This window comes from Pleurodeles waltl, chromosome 4_2 (genome assembly GCF_031143425.1).
Source record: "Pleurodeles waltl isolate 20211129_DDA chromosome 4_2, aPleWal1.hap1.20221129, whole genome shotgun sequence".
NCBI lineage: Eukaryota > Metazoa > Chordata > Amphibia > Caudata > Salamandridae > Pleurodeles > Pleurodeles waltl.
Genome location: NC_090443.1, coordinates 551,758,510 through 551,780,346, shown reverse-complemented (window position 1 = coordinate 551,780,346; position 21,837 = coordinate 551,758,510). Strand labels below are relative to the sequence as shown.

Sequence of the window (21,837 nt, the reverse complement as noted above, 5' to 3'; positions counted from 1 at the left end):
CTCTATTAAGTGTGGAAATGTGCCACAGGTCCCAAACCCACAAGAGCCCATCTACAGCAGTTACTGAAAGAAAATAAAGCCTGGGCAATTAGAAATCCATCCCCACTGTAGGAGGAGACCACAGAGGTGGAGGAGATCGAAGATGACTCCATCTCACTCCATTCAGAAACCTCTCCACTGAGAACACTTCTAGTAGTATCTCAGAAGAAATAGCTACTGAAGATGCAGCTCTTCAGGAGCTAGCCAAGAGGATAGCATTAGAGGCTAAACTCTTAGCTCTTGAAAAAGAAAGAGCTGAGATGAGCCTAGTACCCATCCCTTGTGGCAGCAAAATCATAATTGGGTAGGAAACTTGTGACCCTAAAATCCCCAAAGGGATTGTCCCAAAATATCCAGAATGTGATGATATCACCAATGGTTCACAGCATTTGAGATAGCCTATGGAGCCAGGAAGGTCAGCCAGAAGTTTTAGGGCTCTCTCCCTTGGGAGCTGCTCTCTGGTAAATGCAGGGATGGACTCCTGACATTGAATGAGGCAGCAGAGTCCCATGACCTCATGAATGACACCCACCCTAACTGAGGGCTTTGGGCTCACCACTGAAGCATACAGGATCAGGTTCAGGAAGACTCGAAAAACCCAGAGTCAGACCTGAGTAGATTTTGTGGACTTTTGATTGCTAACACTAGGCGGCTGGCTAAAAGATAACAATGTCTCTGATTATGAAGGTCTTAGAAGGGCAGTAATTATTAAAGAGCATCTGTTAATTAATTGTGTTCAAGAGAAGTTACATCAGTGCCTGGTAGACCTAGGTCCACTTTCTCCTGAAGAGTTGGGGAAGAAGGCAGACCACAGGATCAGAACAAGGGCATCGAAACGTAACACTGGTGGTGGGGTAGGGGGTGAAAGTAGAAAGAGGCCAAAAAGCCCTCTCAAAGGAAAGATGGAGATCAAGCAAACGACACAAACAGAGTCTTCTAAATGCTCCCAAACATTTTCTCAGTTGGGTGTGCCAGAGATTTTTCCCAATCCAAGGTGGGTACAAAGGTAAACACTGGGATTCCAAAAATGCTTGGTGTCATGACTGCAAGACTCTTGGACACCAAACTGGAGACCCTTCCTGTCCCCACAAAAAGAATGCACCGTTAGTAAATGCAGTGGTGAGTCTCCAAATGGGATTCCAGGTGGGTCCTGATCATGTCAGTGAACCCGCTGAGGCAACTGTAATTTCAGAGGGTGGGGTGGATGTAGCTGCCCTGTCTGTCTGGCCCAGTAATCGGGAAAGATACAGACAACATCCACATATTTATGGGATCAGAGTTAAAGTCGTGAGACACTGGTGCCAGTGTCACTGTGGTGACTGAGCAGCTGGTGTCTTCAGACCAGTGCTTAACTGGTGAGACATATACAGTCCTCAACGCTGATAATCAGCCTAAGGTACATCCTATGGCGATGGTGTCCTTAGAATGGGGAGGGATTACTGGTCAAAAGAAGGTGATGGTATCTCCTGCAATTCCTGTACAATGTTTTTTGGCAATGATCTAGAGTCCTCAGCATGGACTGAGGTAGAAAGAAAAACCCATGTAGCCAAGCAGGGTATACCTGATAGGGTGTGTGTAAAATCAAGAGCACAGTGCAAAGCCCAGGGTGAAAAAGTAGAGTTGGAGCCTGGAATAATGGGCAAACCTACCAAGAGAAAGGGCAAGAAGTCTGGGAAACCAGCTTCTAAACTGATACCAGATCGGGTGCCCTCCAGGGGAGGGATCTGTCAGTCCCAGAGGGAGCTGAGCCCCAGGATCTTGAGCCTTACATGGCAGAGCTCTAGTCACAGCAACAACAGCGAGCAAAGTCTCTGTGTAGGCATTGTAGAGGATGAGGTGCAAAGGGAGAACACAAGACCTTCCACTTCCTCCCGCCTTCTTCTCCCCCACAAAGGAGGTATGCCCTACCCCTCCAGCAGCTTCCACCCCTTCACCTCCCCTCCTGAGAGACCACCTGCATATCCTTCAGCAGGAAGTACAACACTAGCTCCAAACAAAGTGTCCAAAATAGGACTTGTTTCATCCACTCCTAAACCTCAGGGTTCTCAACTGGTTCATCAAAAAGTGAAAAGTAATAAAGTGCTGTCCATAGCTCAGATTCTGTTTGCACTGTGGAAAACTGGATGGTCTCAGTCGATCCTCATTTCCACATCACTATGCTGCATCCGCACAGAAAGTATCTTCACTTTATAGTGGGATCCGAGCACTATCAGTTTGTGGTTCTTCCACTCGGTCTGACTTCATCACCACCAGTTTTCACGAAGGTGATTGTGGTGGTAGTGGCCCATCTCCGAAGGGTGGGTTTCCATGTATTCCCTTTCCTGGACAACTAGCTCATGAAAACCAACTCTCTAGATACTGTGTCACACCACCTGCAAACAATAACCACTTTTCTGTTTGATCTGAGCTTTTACATTAACAGACACAAGTCCCACCTGGTGTCCTCTCAGTGCATCGTGCTCGTAGGAGCAATACTAGTCGTCACATTAAGTCCAGCCTTTCTCCCTCTATAGAGTACTCAAGATGTTCAGGCTATGATTCTGATGTTTCAGAATGGATGTTTCAGAATGGAGTGCATGTTCCAGTCCTGACGTTCTTATGCCTGCTGTGTCTGTTAGCTTCCTGCATTCTGTGGTCACTCATACACAATGGCATACGAGGGCCCGCCAGTGGTGCCTCAGCATACAGTTGTTCCAAAACAATGGCGATCTTCAAAGTTCTATCCTGATCTCTTGGGATGCTGTAGTGGATTTGCAGTGGTGTAGTGTGAAAGGCAATCTTTCTCGAGGAAAGCTGCTTCAACCTCCAACATTGATAACAGTTAGCACAGATCCCTCCACCCTAACGTGGGGTGCTCACCTGGGGAAACTGACGATCAGAGGCCTCTAGCCTCATGAGGAGCAGATGTTGCACATCAGATTACTAGACGTATGGGTGATCTGGCTGGCCCTCAAGATCACCCTTTCCTTCTCTGTCTGTCTGTTCAGATTTTGACTGACAGTATGACTGAGATGTGGTACATCAACAATCAGAGGGATTAAGATCTCATCTTATCTGCCGGGAAGGTATAGGACTCTTGTCTGTGGCTGAGGACCACCAGGTTTGGCAATAGCCAATCACCTAGCTGGTGTTCGCATTGTGCAAGCAGACAGTCTCACATGGTGTCATTTTGCCGATCATGAGAGGAGTCTGTATTCAGTAGCAGTACAACACATCTTCAGCATCTGGGGCACCCCTCCCGTAGACCTCTTTGCCACTTCCAAAACACTCACCTCCCGAAATTCTGTTCCCTCTAGTATATGTTGCAGGGAGCAATGAATACACCTTTTACTTGAGGTGAAACTTTCTTCACATACCTTTGACTCCCTCAGGTTTTGGGGAAGATCTACCTCTACTAGGCCCAAGTTATTCTGGTAGCCCCAGACTGGCCACCAGGGGATGTGCTATACTGACCTGATGCACTCCTCCTTGTGCCCTTTGCTCCATCTCCCTCGAAAGGTAGAACTCCTCACGCAATCACAGGTGTAGGTTCTGCACCTAAACCTTCAGACATTCCACCTTCATGCTTGCAGATTCAGTGGGGTAACTGGAGTTTTTTTTTACCTTGCTTTCTGAAGTGGTGGATGTTCTCTTAAGTGCCTGTAGACACTCCATCAAAACTGTGCTCTGTGGCAAATGGAGGAGGTTCAGTCAAGTTGTGTGCGGACTACTCAGTCGACCCTCCTTAGGTCCAGCTGCCAGGTATTCCACTTTTCACCCTGTTGACTCAGCAAGGGCATACAGTAGGCACTGTTAAAGGCAATAGATTGGTCTTGTCGGCCTTCTTCTGTTTGCTTGACAAGCCCTTTTATAATGCCCCAATGGTACCTAAACCTTGTTCTTGCTTTTTTAATTGTGTTCTCCATTTGAGCTGGTTCACAGTTGCCCATTCTTACTTTCAAATGGACTTACGTTAATTGCCATGACGAAAGCTAGACGTTTAAGTGAGCTGAAGACACTGAGTGTGAAAACCCCCTTTCATGTCTTTTTCCCTTGCAAGCTGGTACCAAAAACCAGGGCTGCATTCCTGCAGAAACTGGTTACCTGATTGCACCTAGGCCAATTCATCACCCTACGATCATAATTTTCCTCTGTCATATCCAGTAAAGGAAGAAGAGATGATTCGCAGATTGGACACCAATAGAGGGATCATCTTTTAGGTGGACAGCACACATAAATTCAGACTGAACAAACAGCTCTTCATAGCCTACCAGAAGGTATAAGGGTGCATTCCACCAGAGCAAAATCTTCTACATCTTCGCTGACGAGAGGGTGCTGGTTGCCAGACCGCTTCAAAGCAGCAACCTAAGCCTCTATCCTCACTTTAGTAAAACATTGCTGCTTGGACTCTGAAGCGTGATGGAAGGCCAGGTTGTGCAATCAGTCCTTCAAGTTGTTTTGATATAGCCAGCCATGCACCCGCCTCCTGGTATGGTACTGCTTGGGGAACCTATTCTAAAGATGAGGAATCTCCAGGTAGAAGTAGCCCTCAGGAAAACAGATATTTACCTTTTGATAACATTCCTTCTAGTGTATAGTCTACCTGTCCTATCAGATTCCTCACTTACACGCCAACCTCCCCATTGCTGGTTATTAAGAATGTCTTCTTATTAAGGTCCCAGTATAATACAAATTTCTGCACATTTCTTTCTGTTGTTGGTTTTATCCATCTGCCTTGCGGATGCTTAAAAAATGGATGGAAACTGACAGTACGCCAACAGGGATGCTTTATGACTCCAGTGATATCACAAGATGTCTCTTCTGGTGCTCAAGTGGAGCCAATACCCCCTACCAGCATGGATAGCTATTGAAGAGATTTTGGATTCAGTCTGACTCCTGGGGTATTTAAAAGGTGATGAATCTGCTGGTAGATATTGTGTCCACCAGAAAGAACATTACTGAAGGTAAGTAACTTTTTCATATATCTGATTATAGGGCATTTGAACATATGTGGTCCAGTCAGACATGTAAATCATGTGGGACTGCATGAAAAGAGCACTCCCCTGTGCCAGCATTCATGCTACTCCGTGAATTTGCCAATGGCCAACCTAAACTAAAGCTCATGGTGTCAGTCTTTGTTTATCTTCTGTACGTGTTTTTTTTCTTCTGGTGCTGTTCATGGAACGTTTAGTGGAAAAGGGGATATGTTGTCATGACTTGTCTTGCTTGGCACTTCTCTGTGTCACACTAGCTTCTCCCTAGAATATATTATGTCTTTTAGAATGCATCTTTATGATTCCTCTTTCGAACTTTGGAAGTTGCTACTATGAACAGATCAGTTGATTGTATCTGAGGGATACTAAACTAAGTGACTACTCTTAACTGCAATGTAGGCACGTGTAGTGTTTTATAACAGTGCTTCATTCTCAGTTCTTTCCACCTTGTGCTGAGAGTATTGCAGGCTGCATATTTATACATTTCTAATATAGCAATGCTTTTACTGGTTACAACGGCATGTATTTCCTAGTACTGCAAGTGCTCCTTCCAAAAAATGTTTTAAGCTAAATAGCATTAATTAGCCTGAGTTGAGGTTTATTGCAGTGCAGCATCTGATTTAATGTATATATTTTTATTGTAGGAATAACCTGGTGGGTCCTACTTGGATGCAGCCAGACCGGCTTAGTCCCAGATCCTCACAACCACCTCCTCAAACATCAAAAGGACTACTTCACGCACCTCAGTCTGAAATAAGTAGGCTCCAACCCACTTATGCCACAGCTACCTCTGAGGGAGGAGGCCTCTTTTCACATCTCCTGACACTGGGACAGATGAGTTTGTTACAGAAGGATGGTGAATCAGTACAGTCCACAAAGCGGCAGATAGCTAGCTCTGCAGTAGGATCACTTAACCTGCCTCTGCAGACACATACTGCCTCAACAGACTCTCATCCTGACCCTTTGTCCAAGCCCAGTACAAACCAATACCAGCGAAAACTTGATCGTATTGAGGCCCTGAAAGCTACAGCTGCATCCCTATCCAACCGTGTGGAAAGTGAAGCTCGACAGTTGGCATGTGGTAGCATAAACTACAGCACTGCGTGGAATACCAGGCTGGAAGTGGTACAGCCGTCTCATGATGATGAGCACTGGGCAAAACCAGTCAGCCCCCCTGTGCGTGAAGGTTGTGAAGACACTTTTTCCATCCGGATTCAAAAGATGTTGGATACATGTGTAAGCCGTGCCACCTTCAATGATGACTTGCCTGGAGTTGGCAACCTACATGAGTTTAGAAAGCTTCCTCAGACACTCAGACCTCAAAGTGCTGTGGCCAGCTTGGGAATAAGATCTTTAAGTGGCCACCGAGATGTTGAAATTCCAATCCAACAGAAACAAAATCAGCAAGATGTGCTTACCAAGGAACTTGCACATAGCAGCCCAGAACGTCAAGTTGGTACACCCCACGAGTCAAGTGCTGGGTCTATTAGTGAGGGGCCTCTACTAAGTGAAGGGAGCCTTTCAGAGAGTGATGGAATTCCACTTGACCGTTCACCACCAAACATGGCTGAGGCTCTAAAAGCCAGAGAGTTCTGTGTTACTGCCGAAGACCAGCTCTTTGGGCCTCTTAAAGAATTTCAGAAGGAGTTGGAGAGTTACCAGCGTTTGCCTCCCCAGAGTTGGCCTTCAACCCAGGGCCAGGGGTCATGGGAGGAGCTAGCAAAGGGGAGTCCGCATAGCGTGATTAACATCTATGCTAAGTCTTTCATCTATGGGAAAGGTGAGTGCACGGTAGGAATGTATGATTGCTGGTGTACAGTGAAATGTCTTGTGTTAAGTGTCTGCAAGTTTTGTTACTTTTTTCCTTTGGGTTTTTACACGTATGGCCCTCAGTCTTTACCCTTGGGTTGTAAAAGTAATATAGGTTCATGGGTGTGCTTGGATCTGTACCTTGATGGGAACATGCATTTATGGTAAATTGACATGTATGCCCCTCTGGAGGTCTGTGTGTTTCCCCAGTTATGAGTTCTTTGTGTGTTGTTTGTCTTTCTGATAGGTAGTTGTCCTGGACTCCAGTATGCAGGTGGACTTGTTGCTTATGAATGTCTGTCTTGTGTCTGGTACAGGGTAGATCGATATGTCCTAAAAATAAAGGACTGGTATTTGTTATTGTCTCCTAAATGGCAAACTCTGTTTTTTTATGTTTTCTGGCAGCTGGGAGTCTTGTCTGTCTGTTTAGGTAATGTCTGTTTCGTCATTTCTTTGCTGGTCTGGGCTTTTCTTTCCTCTTAGTGGATCGGTTATTACTGATCCTTTCCGAATTAATAGGTGTCAGACTCTTGTCTGTATTAGGTTGGATTGGTGTGTGTCCTTTGCGTCTGTGTTGTTTAGTTAGATATTTCAAAAGTGCAAGCTAACCAAATTGTGTTTGAGTGCTGCATTACATAGATTGTACGAAACAATAAAACTAAGGCCCACAAGGTCAACACAATAGGTTAATTTGTTACATTTTTAGAAAGAGTTATTTGCACAACTTGATTTCCATATTCTTTTTCATTTGTTATGTTTCTTGTGTTAGATTATTATTATTTGTTTTGCTTTCTTTACTGTGATAGGTGGAGTATGTTTTTGTGATGGATGCTGTGTCTGGTTAGTTGGTATCCTTTTTATGCAGGTATTTGGTAAATTTGTCTCCTAATGATGAGATGTGTTTTTGTGCCCATGGCTATTCTCTCTTATTATAGTTATGGCCCGTGTCTCATAGTGGCAAATAGGTTGTACTTTTTCAGATTAGTTTCACATGCTCTATTCTTAGTAGTTGAGTCTGGAACAAATAATAGATTTTTTTTTTTTTTTTTTTTTACCAGTAACCTTGTGTGCACTGACAGATATGATTAGCCAAAAACCTGTTTGAGCCAGACTACTCTAGAATCATGTTCTGTGCACACGGTCTTCAGATTTATTTGACTGCCATTGTCCTGGGGTTCAAAAATCTTAAGTACATATGTTTTTTGAAGCATAGAAGTTGATTCAGAAGCGTGAATATTTACATATTGACCATGAAAGTAGCCCAACTGAATTTGTACAGCGCAGGCTTGAGAACATTGCCAAACGTTAAACTAGGAACAGGATAGACTGGGATCCTTTCTGGATTGATGGGGTACTGTTGACAATGAGGGGCATTAAAATAGAACATTTGAATAGTCTAGTCTTTTTGAGCAAATATATTTATAGTTTCAACTTATGGACTCTCTAGGAGATATTTTCACTGATGCCATTCAAAACCATTATTATTCCTTATATGAAAACTCAGCTATTGTGTGGGGAAAGCCTTCAGGGGGATGATATTTTGAGTTGCTCCAGATTTGAATTATGAAATCACAGCATATACTGTCTCAGGATCTACGCTGTTGGCATTGCATGGCTACACTTAATACATTTTCATAAAACCCATATTATAATGATTATAATGACTACTGCTATAAGTATCATGTGTTTTTTACTCAGTTATGGTATTCAGTTTTTCCACTTTGATTCGAGGCAAGGCAGGCTGATCCTTCTGTCCTTTTTTAACTCTTGGCTTCAAGAACACTGCATTTCACCGCTGCAAATATTCAGTTCAGTTGAGTCATCCTGCTGGTTTACATGTAGGAAGCACCCGAGATTCTGCTAGCTTCTAAATCTTGGAAAAGCTATTAGAGACCTTGATATGTGATCTTCAGCAATTAAGTGCTTTATACTTCACCTTCCATAATTGTAGTGATGGATGATATTGTCACCTGACTATGTTCACATGCATTAGCTCAAGAAAATATCTTTTAGAAACGATGAAGCTTCAGATATTCCACTAAGTTTCTGTTCAAAGGTATTTTGGATAAATACTACTGGTACAAAAGATATTGGGTCAGCATCGCCCTCTTTATACATAGTACACGTCAAAACATTAACAGAATTCAGACTTTTTAAGCTTCTGATCAACTACACTTATTCTTACTCTTCCCTTTAGTGCACCCTGCAGAAACAGCCTTCTCTTTCTTATTCCACAAAAAACTCCATCCGGTTGGTAAGAGGCAGAAACCTCTTCAGACTACTGGATGCAGGTGTTTTGGGTTATACAACGTTTTGGCCACAGCATTCTCCTTTGCTTCCCAGTGCATGTTTCTCCTGGTCATGAGTCTTCATGAGATGTTTGAGTCCTTCCTAACCTCTGTCCCAAACAGCAGTGCTATACAGTGTGAGAGGTATTTGTCCATCCAGTTCATTTGTGTATGTTTTATATACAAAGCTAGGTTCCTGGGGGTGCACTTTGTTTAAAATGTTTGCCTATTCTTAAACACCATGTGCCTCTGCCTGTCCATCACAGTTGTCTTATGAACACATCACTCCATCAGAATATTAATCATATTTTTATATTTGGATTGCTTTTGTTGAGCTTGATGTCAAGAAAAAATATATTTTTGCAGATGTAATCTGCCTTTGCCCTAAGATATTGCAGAGAAACTGACCACTGTTCAAAGCCATCCTCTCTAATCTGCCATTCTCTTCTGCGGTGAATGCACTTAGAAATTGCTCAGAATCTTGTTTAGCCTCCTTGGACAATATTAAAGTACATTAGATTCATTGAAAACATAATAGTTCCATGTGTGTTTTACTCAGGCCTGCATGTTTCAGATATTTCTTTTGTAAATATTAGAGCAGTCTATCTCCCATTACAAGTAGATTACAAAACAATAACCAAATTACCTATACAAATAGTATGTAGTACTCCTACCCACTTATTATTATCTCATTATATTGATAAAGATTTATCAATGACACCATTGTCCTCCAAACCAGTGACATGGTTGGCAAAGTCATTGTCGACTGTCATTATTATTTATGAGGAAAGAAAAGATTAGAGTGGTAGTGTTGACTACCACCTAGACAGCAATCACATAATTGTCAATGACAGCCTCTTCTTCTACTACGTAGATGACGGTGACAATAGCTTCAGCCATACCGTCAATGCTGCCCACATCAACAAAATTGTCATCAAGAACACCATCAAAGATTACATTGTTGATGACTTTTCCATCAATGACCCCATCATTGACTATACTGCCTTTGTTGATGACACCTCTGTATATTAAGCAACCGACAACAACAAAAAAGCTACTATCCCCTAAAAAGCAAAAGAAAGTGAAATCTTTGCCTATTTATGATACGGTGCAGTGTCTTCTTTACTTTCAGCACATTCTTCTAATGGCATTCTAGAGGAAATATCTCCCAATGCAGTGCCACCTAACATGACAAGGTGTCTTTTAGAATCAGGAGAATCTTACGAGAAGGATATGTTTAGGTCAACTTATAGCCCTACTCAACTTAGTGTAAAGTATCAGAAGCTGGATGATAGCTACAAAATACATATTCTCAATAAATTTCTGAAAAAGAAACTCCAACATTCTTTGAAATTCATGCAAACCTAGGCATGCACCTTTCATTATCAACCAGAAAACCGCATCTGCAGATATTGCAAGTGGGTGGAAAGATCTACAATTAAAAAAGAGCCATAGAACCAGTCCCAAATAGCAGTGGAATATGGGCTTCTTTTCTCGTTTCTTTCAATAAAAATAAAGACTGGAGAATGGAGACCAATCTGAGGCCGCCGTTGATAGAACACATTTCTAGAAAAGAATAAAAATACACAATTAAACTACAGGACCTCTTCCAGTTGCTACAAGAGGATGACTATCTACTCACCTCCGACCTACAGGATGCATACTTCCATATCCCTATCATGCCTAGACACAGAAGATCGCTCAAGTTTGAAGTGGAAAGTGAGAGGCCGGCAATATCAATAAAAGGTGCTCATGTTGGGTCTCAGATCAGCACGAATAATGTTTTCAAAGTGTATGGCTCCTGTTTTTAAGGAAGCAGGTGATCAGATATTTCCCTACCTTGCTGATTGGGTAGTCAAGGGAAGATCTGAAAAGACAACAAGGAAATCAGTAATGTGTAATTTACACCTCTTTAAAGAACGATAAGAGCAATAAGTATTAGTACCCTGTGGAAGAAATACATTTTTAAGAGGGAATTTGGATATAGAGACATATAAAATAGAGACATATAAAACTTTTAATCAAAAGAGAAAGTAGCTCTGATAATGAAGCTCACACTGCGATTGTTTATGAAAGCCAAAATCAGTCTGAACATAGAAGTTTCCTTTAGGTATGATGTCATCTTCCATTCATTTAATCCCAAACTGCTGCCTGCATGTGTGTTCATACCAGGGACAGTTGGACAGGCAGCGGTTGCAGAGCCAGGTTTTGTTCAAAAATCTTATCAAGCTGACTCCAACAGTGTCAACACAAGAACATCTCATTTCCTTTCAAAAGTATTCCAACTTAGTCATGACAAAAGATGCATCACTAGCTGGTTGGAGAGCACACCTACAAGATTTAGTAGTGAGTGGTTTATGATCACAGAAGCAACCATATCTCTCAATAAACAAGGAGAACCAGTTACTCCAGTATTGGAACTTTCATAGATTCACATGCTTGAATCATTCCCCGTCGTCGAGATAGGAGCCCCCGGTAAATTAAAATAGCAATATAGAAGCAACTACAATGAAAAAAGGCCCAAAGGCTTTCACCTTAGTAGCCTACCCTTGTCTCTGTGAGCAAAAAAAAAACAAAGCAAAAGAAAGTTGTTTAATTCAACACACTTTTGGTTGAGTGCACTGAGCTTCTTGTTTGCAGAGGATGACCTGCTTTATTGTGAAGGTACATAATAGCAGCAGATAACCAGTGAGTAATTGATTGCTTTGATTTCAAGGGCACTTTCCAAGGGCCATCATAGGCTATAAGTTGTTTAGTGGACATATACTGTGCAGCAATGTTGAAGAACTCCCACACATTCATTCGGCATTATTGCCTTTAGTCTTCAGTGCACAGATATCCTATGGTTGGGCAGGATTTTGTGCATCATCTTTTTAAATAAGGTGAGCCATCTTTCAATTCATTCCTGCCATTCACAATACTATATACTTTACTATAGCACTGCTTTCCACTCTAATTCAAGCATGTGAGTCTAAGAAAGATCCAATTCTGGAGGAGAAAAAAGTTACTTTCCTTCAGAGAGTCAACTTACTCTGATAGCGAGTCACACTAGTGACTATATGAAATCTGAAGGATGGTGGCCTTTCAAGCATTGGTCTTCAGGCTGATTGTCTCTGATGTTTACGAATTTGGTGTAGGAAACTGGGTTCTGGTTGCAGCAGTACCCCACTTTTTGCCTGGTTTTTGATGCAACTTTTACTGCTGTGCACTGGGTTCCTGCTAACCGGGTCCCCAGTGCCAGAGTTCCTTCCCCAAAACAAAACACCTGGTCACTTGATCCCCAAGTAGCCAGACTCTTTAGCACCTCTAAGTCCCTGGTAAATGGTGCCTCTCGTACACAGGGAAGGGGTACTAAAGAGGATTCCCCAAGAGCTGCAGCACAGCTTGTGCCTCTCTAAGGGACCGATCACCAAACTCATACAGACTACCACTGCAGGCTGCGAGACAGGGTGCTCCAAAAAGTGAAAACGCAACATGGCACACATTTGTGTGCCATGTCCCCTAATACTGTGTAGGAAGCTGTCCTGGTGTGTGGTGGGTACCTGAGGTACTTACACCTTATACCGGGTCCAGGTATCCCCTATTAGTGTAGTGTAGGCAGTGTCTGGAAGCCAGGCTTTCTAGAGGTAGCAGTGAATGAGCAGCCAAGGTTTATCTAGGAGACACGCAAAGCTCATGCAATACCACTGTAGTCACACAACACTTATCAACATGAAAGAAAACACTCAGTGTTAAGAAAATAAAGGGTCTTTATTACAGTAACACAGTACCAAAACACAAAATAAGCACCCTCCAATATGAGGTAAGAAAACACAATAAATAAGTACACTAGTTATCAGAAATAGCCTAGAAATTGATAGAAAACAATGCAAATGCAAGTAGACAATAGTGACCCTAGGCAGAGCCCAAACCATACACTAAAAAAAAATGAAATGCGAACACAGGACCCACACCTAGGTAAGTGTAATGTGTAGAGGGGAGTTGGGGTATTAGGAACCCCAAAGGTAAGTACCACAGTGCTCCCTAGTGACCAGGAGAAATGGAGTAAATTACTAGATTTTCCCCAAAAGGAAGAAAATGCACCACCCAGGCAAGACTGCAAGAAACCAGCGGTGTCTTCCTGAAGAGGAAGACCTGTGAAAGTAGGGGACCAAGTCCTAAAGTCACAGAAGAGTCAAGGAGTAATGGGAGCTACTACCCATCCAGCTGTGTGGATGCAGGAGTTGGTCGATGGTAGGACGAAGACGGTCCGGAATTTAGCCCTGAAGTGGGTGAAGAGTTCCTGGAGGATGCAGTCGACGTCCCACTCCGGGTGGATGGTTGCAGTCAGTCAGTGGCGTGGAAAAGCCACCAACAAGCCATGGCAAAGGCAGAAGTCGCGATGAAGCAAAAGTGGAGCTGCCGGGGTCCAGGAGGAATCAACCCACAGGTAGAGTCCTAGGGGGACCCTCAGCAAAGCCAAAGAAGAAGAGGCAGACCCCACAGGTGACCCACTGGATGAGGAACCAGGAGTCACAGAGAAGCCCACGCCGCACTACTGGAGAAAGGAGAAGCACGCAGAGGGCTGTGCATCGCAGGAAGGAGAACTGGGGCTACATGAAGCCTGAAGATCCTTTGGAGGAGATTCAAACAAGCCTTGGCAGCTGCAAGAGCCATGGTACACAGGGTACTGTCATGCGTGGGAAGGAAAGGGCTTACCTCCACCAAAGCTGGACCGCTGGCAGAGAGGACCAAGGGGACTACTCCGGACCACCACCCATGATGCAGGATCGTTGCATCATGAGATCGTTGCAGTTGGTGCCTGAAGTTGCATGGGAGTGACTCCTTCACTCCAAGGGAGATTCCTTCTTCCTTCTCATGCAGACTGAAGACCTGCCACCCTCAGAGGATGCACAGCCTGGGGAATATTGCAGACCCTTGAAGGAGCCGTGGAAATAGTGGTGCAAGCAAAGTCTGCGTCGTAGATGCACATTGTCGGTTCCTGGAGGGGTCCAGTCACCGGTTCCATTGGCTAGAAATCGAAGTAGAGGTTGCAGAGGAGTCCTGCTGGAATGTTGCAAGCCGAATCTGAGAACTCACCTAAGAGAGAGACCCTAAATAACCCTGAAACCGGGATTGGTCGCCAAGCCAGATGAGCACCAATCATGAGGGGGCTCTGATGTCACCTGCCTGGCAGACCACTCAGATGCTCCCAGAGGTCCCTGACAACCTTGGATTCAAGATGGTAGAACCCAGGGACTCTCTGGAGGAGCTCTGGGCATCACCCCTGCGGTGGTGATGGACAGGGAAGGGGTCAATCCCCTTTCAATTGTCCAATTTCATACCAGAGCAGGTACTGGAGGTCTCTGAACCGGTGTAGACTGGTTTATGCACAGAGGGCACCACATGTGCCCTTCAAAGCATACCAGTGGCTAGGGGAGGCTACCCCTGAGCCATGTAACACCTGTTTCTAAAGGGAGACGGTGTTACTCCCCTCTCCTTCTCCCAAAGGAAATCCTTTGTTCTACCTTCCTAGGCTTGAGCTGTTCAAGCAGCAGGAGGGCAGAAACCTGTCTGAGGGGTAGCAGCACCTTGGGCTGCCCGGAAAACCCCAGAAGGCTGCTAAGAGCCCCCATAGTGCATGGAATCATACTTCCCATACTGGCAACAGTATTGGCGTCTGATGCTGACATGTTTGATACCAAACATGCCTGGTTTCAGAGTTACCATTATGTACTGGACATAAGTAGTGACCTATGTCAAGTACATGCATAAAATGGCATCCCCACACTCATGAAGTCCATGAAAATGATACTGGAGTTTGTGGGGGCACCTCTGCTAGTGCAGGGGGGCCCTCACACACAGGTACTTGCACCCTGCCCTTTGGGCTAGGAGGACCTGCCATAGGTGTGCAGTCACCTGTAGTGAAAAAGGGTGCATGCAGCCTTTCACGCATGCTGCAATGACAGGCCTTCAGAACACTTTGCATGGACTCCCCATGGGTGGCACAATACATGCTGCAGCACATGGGGATCCCATGGCACCCCAATGCCCTGGGTATACTAGGGACTTAAATAGGGGCACCAGTATGCCAAATGTGGGGTGAAAGTAACTACATTACTGAATTAGAAGGGAGAGAGCATAATCACTGGGGTCCTGGTTAGCAGGATCCCAGTGAACACAGTCAAACACACTGACAACAGGCAGAAAATGGGGGTAGCCATGCCAAGAAAGAGGCTACTTTCCTACACACTGCCTGTAATGCTTATTAGGCACCCCTACAGCAGGTCTTACAGCCCTAAACAGGGTGCATTATATTATAGGTACGGACTATGCCTTTGTCGATTCTTAGACATAGTAAATGAACAGGGAAGCCATTTTTTAATACATGTGCTGGACACTGCTCAATAAGGGTTCCCCAACTACATGATATCTTCACTGAAAATAGGGATGTTTGGTATCAAACATCTTGTATTAATAAACCATCACTGATTCTAGTCTGCCCCAACAAACTAGTTTCTGACCCCCCAGGAGTAAGAGGCTTTGCTCTAGGGCGGTCCAGAACAAAACCTGTTCTGGCAGTGGTGTTAACACACCCCTCCCAGCAGGATGACATGCATATCTGTATTCCAAGGAATTGGAGCTTCTTAAAGGCCAATGCCCTTGGTATGCACAAATGGCTTCCCTCAGAAAGGAGATGCCCCCACCCCAACAAGGGCCCATTTGACACCTGGAATGGTGGGAAAATTAGCTGTGCAGAAGGTATGTTGCATTTGCAGGCTGGACACATGATCAGCCTGTAATGAACCAAGCCTTAGGAATTCCACCATCTTTTGTGTGGTGGGATTAGGAATTCTGGGACAGGGTGAGGCCCACCCCCCAAAGAAAGTGGTCATCTAGGGGGTGTAGGGACATCGGGGGTAAGTAGCCCATTGGCTACTACCCTTCACTCCCCTTAACACCTGTAAATTGAGTATTTATGGGACCCCCCAATACCAGGACCTCAGATTAGCTAGATTACAGAAGAAGAAGGGACCTGAAAAGCAAGAACTGAGGAGCAGCAACTGATTTGGCCCAACCTCGCCATCCTGCCTGCTGTCCTCAACAATTGTGCCAAAGACAACTCGTCCTACAGCTTTTCTGCCTCCAAAAGTCTGGGAAGGACTGCCAGCACTTCGAGAGGTAACCAGGATCTCTCTGTGGAGTAATTTAGCTGCTTTCCTGGACCCCGCAGACACCAAAGAAAACTCACAATGACTCCGGACCACCAAAACCCAGCACTGGAAAGCGCCACTGCATCTGTGTGGCCTAGCCAGAGTTGAAGTGGACCAACAGCTTAGCCCCAGACCCTACAGAGCCAAAGCCCACCTTGGAGTTGCCAACAGTGGACTTACGGACACCACCTCTTTCCGCAGGCCTCCTCCAACCGTCAATATCTTCTCCACTGGAACCAGAAGCCAAAAGACACCTCTGTCTGAGGAGAAGTGGGCCAGTGATGTCCCTACGTGCCTGAGGATCTCAAGGATTGAGTCCCCTGTGGCTTCCCCTGGACTGGGCACCCGGCCCCAGCTTGCAGCCTCTTTCTGACTGGACCAATCTCTATTGGATTGAATTGGATACCCGACACACATCTCTGCACCCGGATGCCCGGAGCCCCCTGAAGTGAACAGTTGATATGACTTTGAGCCTTGCTACATACTCACCTCAATTCCAGAAGAACAGTCCTGTACATTTTTGCTACGTACCTGTATGCACTGCCTGTTTCTTTCCCATAGGATCAAATTAGGGCACCCTAGGCTGAAAACTACCTCTGCACCCGGACGCCTCAGTGCCTCCCCAAGTGACCCTGTGTACAGCTGTGGACTTTGCCCCATACTTTGCTGCAGAATAACAGACCTGTAAGTTGTTGCTGAGTGCCAAATACAGTATATATTTCTTTTCCCTTAAGATAACATTAGAGCACCTTTGCACCCGGATGCCCCTGTGCCTCCTGAAGTGACCTGTTGGTGCTGCCCCAAACTTACATTATCCCCAGAAGATGGGTACTGTAAGTAGTACCCGAATACAGTATATGTTTTCCTCCCATAGGATAATATTACTGCTCCAAAAAATTGCAGTCAACTTTTGAAAACTGTAAAAATTCATAACTCTAAAAGTTTTTACCTGATTCAGATGATCTTGGTATCAAAATTCATATAAAATTGTGTTTGTTTTATAAATGGGTGTCCGATTTATTTATTGGGTGTCTCGCTTTACTGCGTTTGGGTGTGCAATACATGCTTACCCCCTAATATGCCTAACTGCTCGCCCACACTACCACAAAAGAGAGCATTTGGGGTGTCATTTGGGCCTCTGTAATTCCTCTGGGGTTTGCTTGGACTCTTTACAACGAGTACCTTGTTTTGGCCCACTCCATAAAGAGCTAGCTTCCTACACTTGTTATTAAATGACGTGACTAGGCTTCTAAACAGTATGTATTTTAGCCATTGCTTTGCATTAGCATTGAACTACTGTTTTAAAAGTTACAGTTGGACTCCCTGCTTGACAACAGGGATGATTCAAGCATATGAATCTATCAAGGACACCAATTCTGGAGAGCTTCATTTACAAGTAAATAACTTCTTTCTTCTCGTTTCAATTCGTCATAGGTGTTTGTGCAGCTCTCACATTAGCATTATCTGGGATCTCTATGAATCCCTTGAGTATGAAATCCAATGCTACATATTGCATTATCATCAGTGGTCAACCTCGAAAGTCAGCCCTTGGCATTAACCATTTGGTATGGCAAGAATACTGTCTGCAACGTACAGGCTATGGTTTATCTACTCCATTTCAACCTTTACCCATTTTGGGTTTAAAGTGGCAAAATAATAAAACATTCTTGGAAAACTTAAAAGAATAGCTCTGATTTTTGTCGTTCTTGTCAACTTTGCTCTTTATTACCTTCTTGCTTCCTGTTAGGCCAGCCTTCGTGTCAAATGTGTGCCTGACCTCTGATCTATTTTTTGCAGGATTGGAAGCCCAATCAGAGGCAAGTTCTCCAGTGCTCCAGCCTTTGCTTCCTTCTACAAGCCTTCAGGATAGTGTATCTTACGATGATGACTTTGCCTCTTCACAAGAGAGTGGAAGTGTGACCCACAGGCAATTCACTGCAGGGCCCAGGTACTGTAGATTGTAGTGTGAAAAGCATGCCTCTAATTTTCAGTTCTGAGAAGGTGATGACTGTTGGATTTGATGTAAAAACAGGCAGTTTTGACTTGGAAAAGAAGGAACTTTGGGAAAAGGGACAAAAACTGAACTGTGGCCTACCAATGATGATCCACAAGTTCATAAATGTTCCCTTGCAGAGTATCTTCACTGTTGGCATACACATTAAATTGTCCTGCCCCCGCTCTTGATCTGGAGCACATGTTGCAAAAATGTTTCATTTTGAAAAGCCATTTGTAGGAGGCTGGTCCAATGTGTGGTGGACACCTAATGTGTTACACCTTATACTGGGTCCAGGCTGTAGGAAAGTACCCTCTTTTTGGCATGGTTACTCCAACTTTTTGCCTGTTGTAAGCATGTTTTGACTGTGTGCACTGGGATCCTGCTAACCAGGACCCCAGTGACTGTGCTCTCTCCCTTTAAACGTGGTTGTGTGGATGACACACACCCCACATTTGGCATACTGGTGCCCACTTATAAGTCCCTAGTATATGGTATCCTGGTACCCAGGGCATTGGGGCACCATGGGCTGCAGCATGTATAAAGTCACCCATGCAAAATGTGACTACAGGCCTGCCATTGCAGCCTCCGTGAAAAGGTGCATGCACCCTTTCACTTCAGGTCACTGTAAGTCACCCCTATGGTAGGCCCTCCTAGCCCAGAGGGTAGGGTACAGATACTTGTGTGTGAGGGTACCCTTGCATGAGCAGAGGTGCCCCCACGAACTCCAGCTCCGTTCTTCCGGAATTTATGAGTGTGGGGAAGCCATTTTACCCTCACATAACTAACACATAACTAAAATCTGTTATGACCCTTTATATTTTCTTTTTGTGACCCTCAAAACCTGCTATTCACTACAGTGCATTTTATTGAGGTGCTATCATGTATATTGGTTCCAAGATGGCTGCCAGCACTTCCTGGTTGAAGTGCTGATAGCGAATCAGATCTTGCCATGAGATCTGTGCTTAGGCACCATCCAGATGTACAAAATCCTTTTATAATTTAATATCTCAAAAACTACTGAACACATTTACACTATATAACAAGAAGCACTCTTTCTCAAACAAAGCTACCTTTTTGCCAAATCTTGTGTAATTCTGCCCAATGGTTTGGGCTGCAGCCATGTCTGAATTCCCTATGGAAACAAACATTATTGCAAATGTTGCAGTGATCTTATCAGTGATGTCATAAAGTGTTGTCATGACTGATATAATATGTGGGGTAATTGGTGCATGGTGAGGGCACGAGTTATAGTTACTGGAGATAACCATAACTATAACTGCTGAATATCTAAGGTTTTTGCAAGTAAACTCGGAACCTAACTATAACGTACCTGTAACCTTTGTTTTTTTAAGTGAATTTTTTTTTTTTTTTAAATATCTATTTCCTAACTGCAATGTCTCTGTAACCTTTTTTTGTCCAGTGAATTTCTTTTTTTTTTTAAATGTACTGCAGGTTTAATTACTTTACGTTAATACAAACACCCCCAGCACTGACTTTGGCCGAAGGGCCTGCACTGTGGCGACCCCCTATAACCACCCCATCTCGTGCGCAGCAAGTGTTGGCCACACGGCCTATCCTGTATATCCACTCAACCCCACATCGCTCATAAAGTGATTCTTTGGTGGAGATGTGATCATATTCCTTGCATCAAGAAGGTGCCTCCGGCTGTAAACATGCTCAGGGGCTCCTTTCAGTAAGCTGAAGGCCCCCACGTTCCCTGCTGGTTTCCTGCCTCCTGCGGGAGTCAACATTGCTCCTGCATGCAAGGAGCTGCTGGAAATTATGCTCCCTGCATGTGGGAGCAATCTTTTTATCTTTCGTTCTGCCCACATGTTTGTGGGCAGGGAAGAGATCAAAACTCTACTTCCAGCAAGAGAGAGCGTTTTGACAGCTCCTGCTTGCTGGAAGTGGAGTGTTAGCTGTTGGCACTTGCTTGGCGGGAGCTGTGAAAGCTCCCGCCAAACAAAAGCAATCTCCTGAGGGAGGGCACCTCTGGGGATAGCAGGAGCCAGCCCTCGGGGGGGTGGTCTCCTGGCCCATTAATGGCTCAAGGAGGGTGGCCGCACGGCTCCCATGCGCTCTTTTGCACAGGCTGGCCTGGGAAAGCGTTTTTTTTCCCACATCGAGATTTGTGGATTTCCGCTAATTTTGCTTTGAATTTAAAAAAAATGCTTTTTTTGTCCTGGGGGATTCTCAGGGGGACCCCCAAACTAAGGCTAGGAGGTTAGGGTATTCGTACCCTGCCCCCCTTTTCTTCTTTTTTTTTATTTTTTTTTATTTTTTGTATTTTTTTTTGTGAGTCCCAAAGTGGCTGCCAACCCTTCCTGGTTGAAGTGTTGGCAGCCAGTCAGATCTCTGCACGAGATAGAGTATTTGTGAATTTGTCATAACCCTAGATATACAAATTTGTATTTCCTTTAATTTCTCTAAAACTACTGAACGGATTTACACCAAATAACAAAAAGCGTACTTTCTGGACCCAGAGCTACCTTTCTGGCAAATTTGGTGTAGTCACATCAATCAGTTTGGGCTGTAGTTGTGACTAACATCTCAGTGGGGAATTAACAGGAAAAAAACTAATTTAAACCCATCCCTATTTTTCTGAGCCCCCGCTTGATGGATCACCCCAAAAATGTCCATTCACAACAAGACCCACCTTGACACTCATTTTGGAAAAACTTCATGAAGATTCATCAAATGGCTAAGTCAAAAACCACTTTTCCTATGGAAAGTAGGTCCCACCTATACCTACCTACTGGTGAATGTCCAAATTACATTGAATTTTCATTTTAAAGCAATTACTAGATGAATTCTGTTGTAAACATAAAAGGAGCATAGAACTGTCTTGCAACCTTTATTTAAAAGGAAAATGAAAAGGAATATGACATTTTTAGCCATTAGGCCGCCATTCAAAACAACCCAAAAAGCTGACACTGTGCCTTTAAGACCTCATAGGACCCCATGTATTCCATCATGCCTCACATGTGACAGGTAGGTCATTGCTTTTTTCCACTTCCTACTCTGCTCTGTTTTTATTTTCAGAAAATCTTCATCTACCATCTTCTTTTGAAAGATCTCAGTACCTAGACTACAGATTGCTGGTTTTCTGACAGAAAAAAAAATATTTTTTCTATCAACTATGCCTTCACTCTTTGTAAAGTGCCCTTCTTGTGGAAAGAAAGTGGCTCAGACTGATCCTCTCTCAGTCTGTATTGTGTGTCTTCCAGAGTCCCATTGCCAAGACTCCTGTCCTCATTGATGGAATCTGTCCAGTCAGACCCTGAAGGAAAGAGAGAAAATAAGAGTACAGAGGGAGATCTAGTGAAAGGCACCATTCCCGGTTGACGTTGAGAGGTAGAATGTAAAAAACAGAGAAAATACCTGTGTGTTCACAGTCGATGTTGAGAGTGGCGTCGCAACATATTCAACATCGAGGCACACTTCACTCTCAGACTCCCTGGAAGAGACCATTGCCCATCGATGTTGAAACCTACCTCTCCATCAAGAGTTTCATCGATTGGCAGGCAGCATCTGTTGAT

General features: G+C 44.2%; 1 protein-coding gene across 1 annotated transcript in view; it reads left to right on the top strand.

The window, feature by feature from the left end:
• The window catches only part of CEP350 (centrosomal protein 350), an 821,600-nt gene that overhangs the window by 171,186 nt on the left and 628,577 nt on the right, over positions 1 to 21,837 (top strand). The window contains exons 12-13 of the mRNA XM_069232082.1: positions 5,657 to 6,792; positions 18,100 to 18,250. Coding sequence (XP_069088183.1) covers positions 5,657 to 6,792; positions 18,100 to 18,250 — 1,287 coding nt within the window. The remainder of the gene's footprint in view (positions 1 to 5,656; positions 6,793 to 18,099; positions 18,251 to 21,837) is intronic.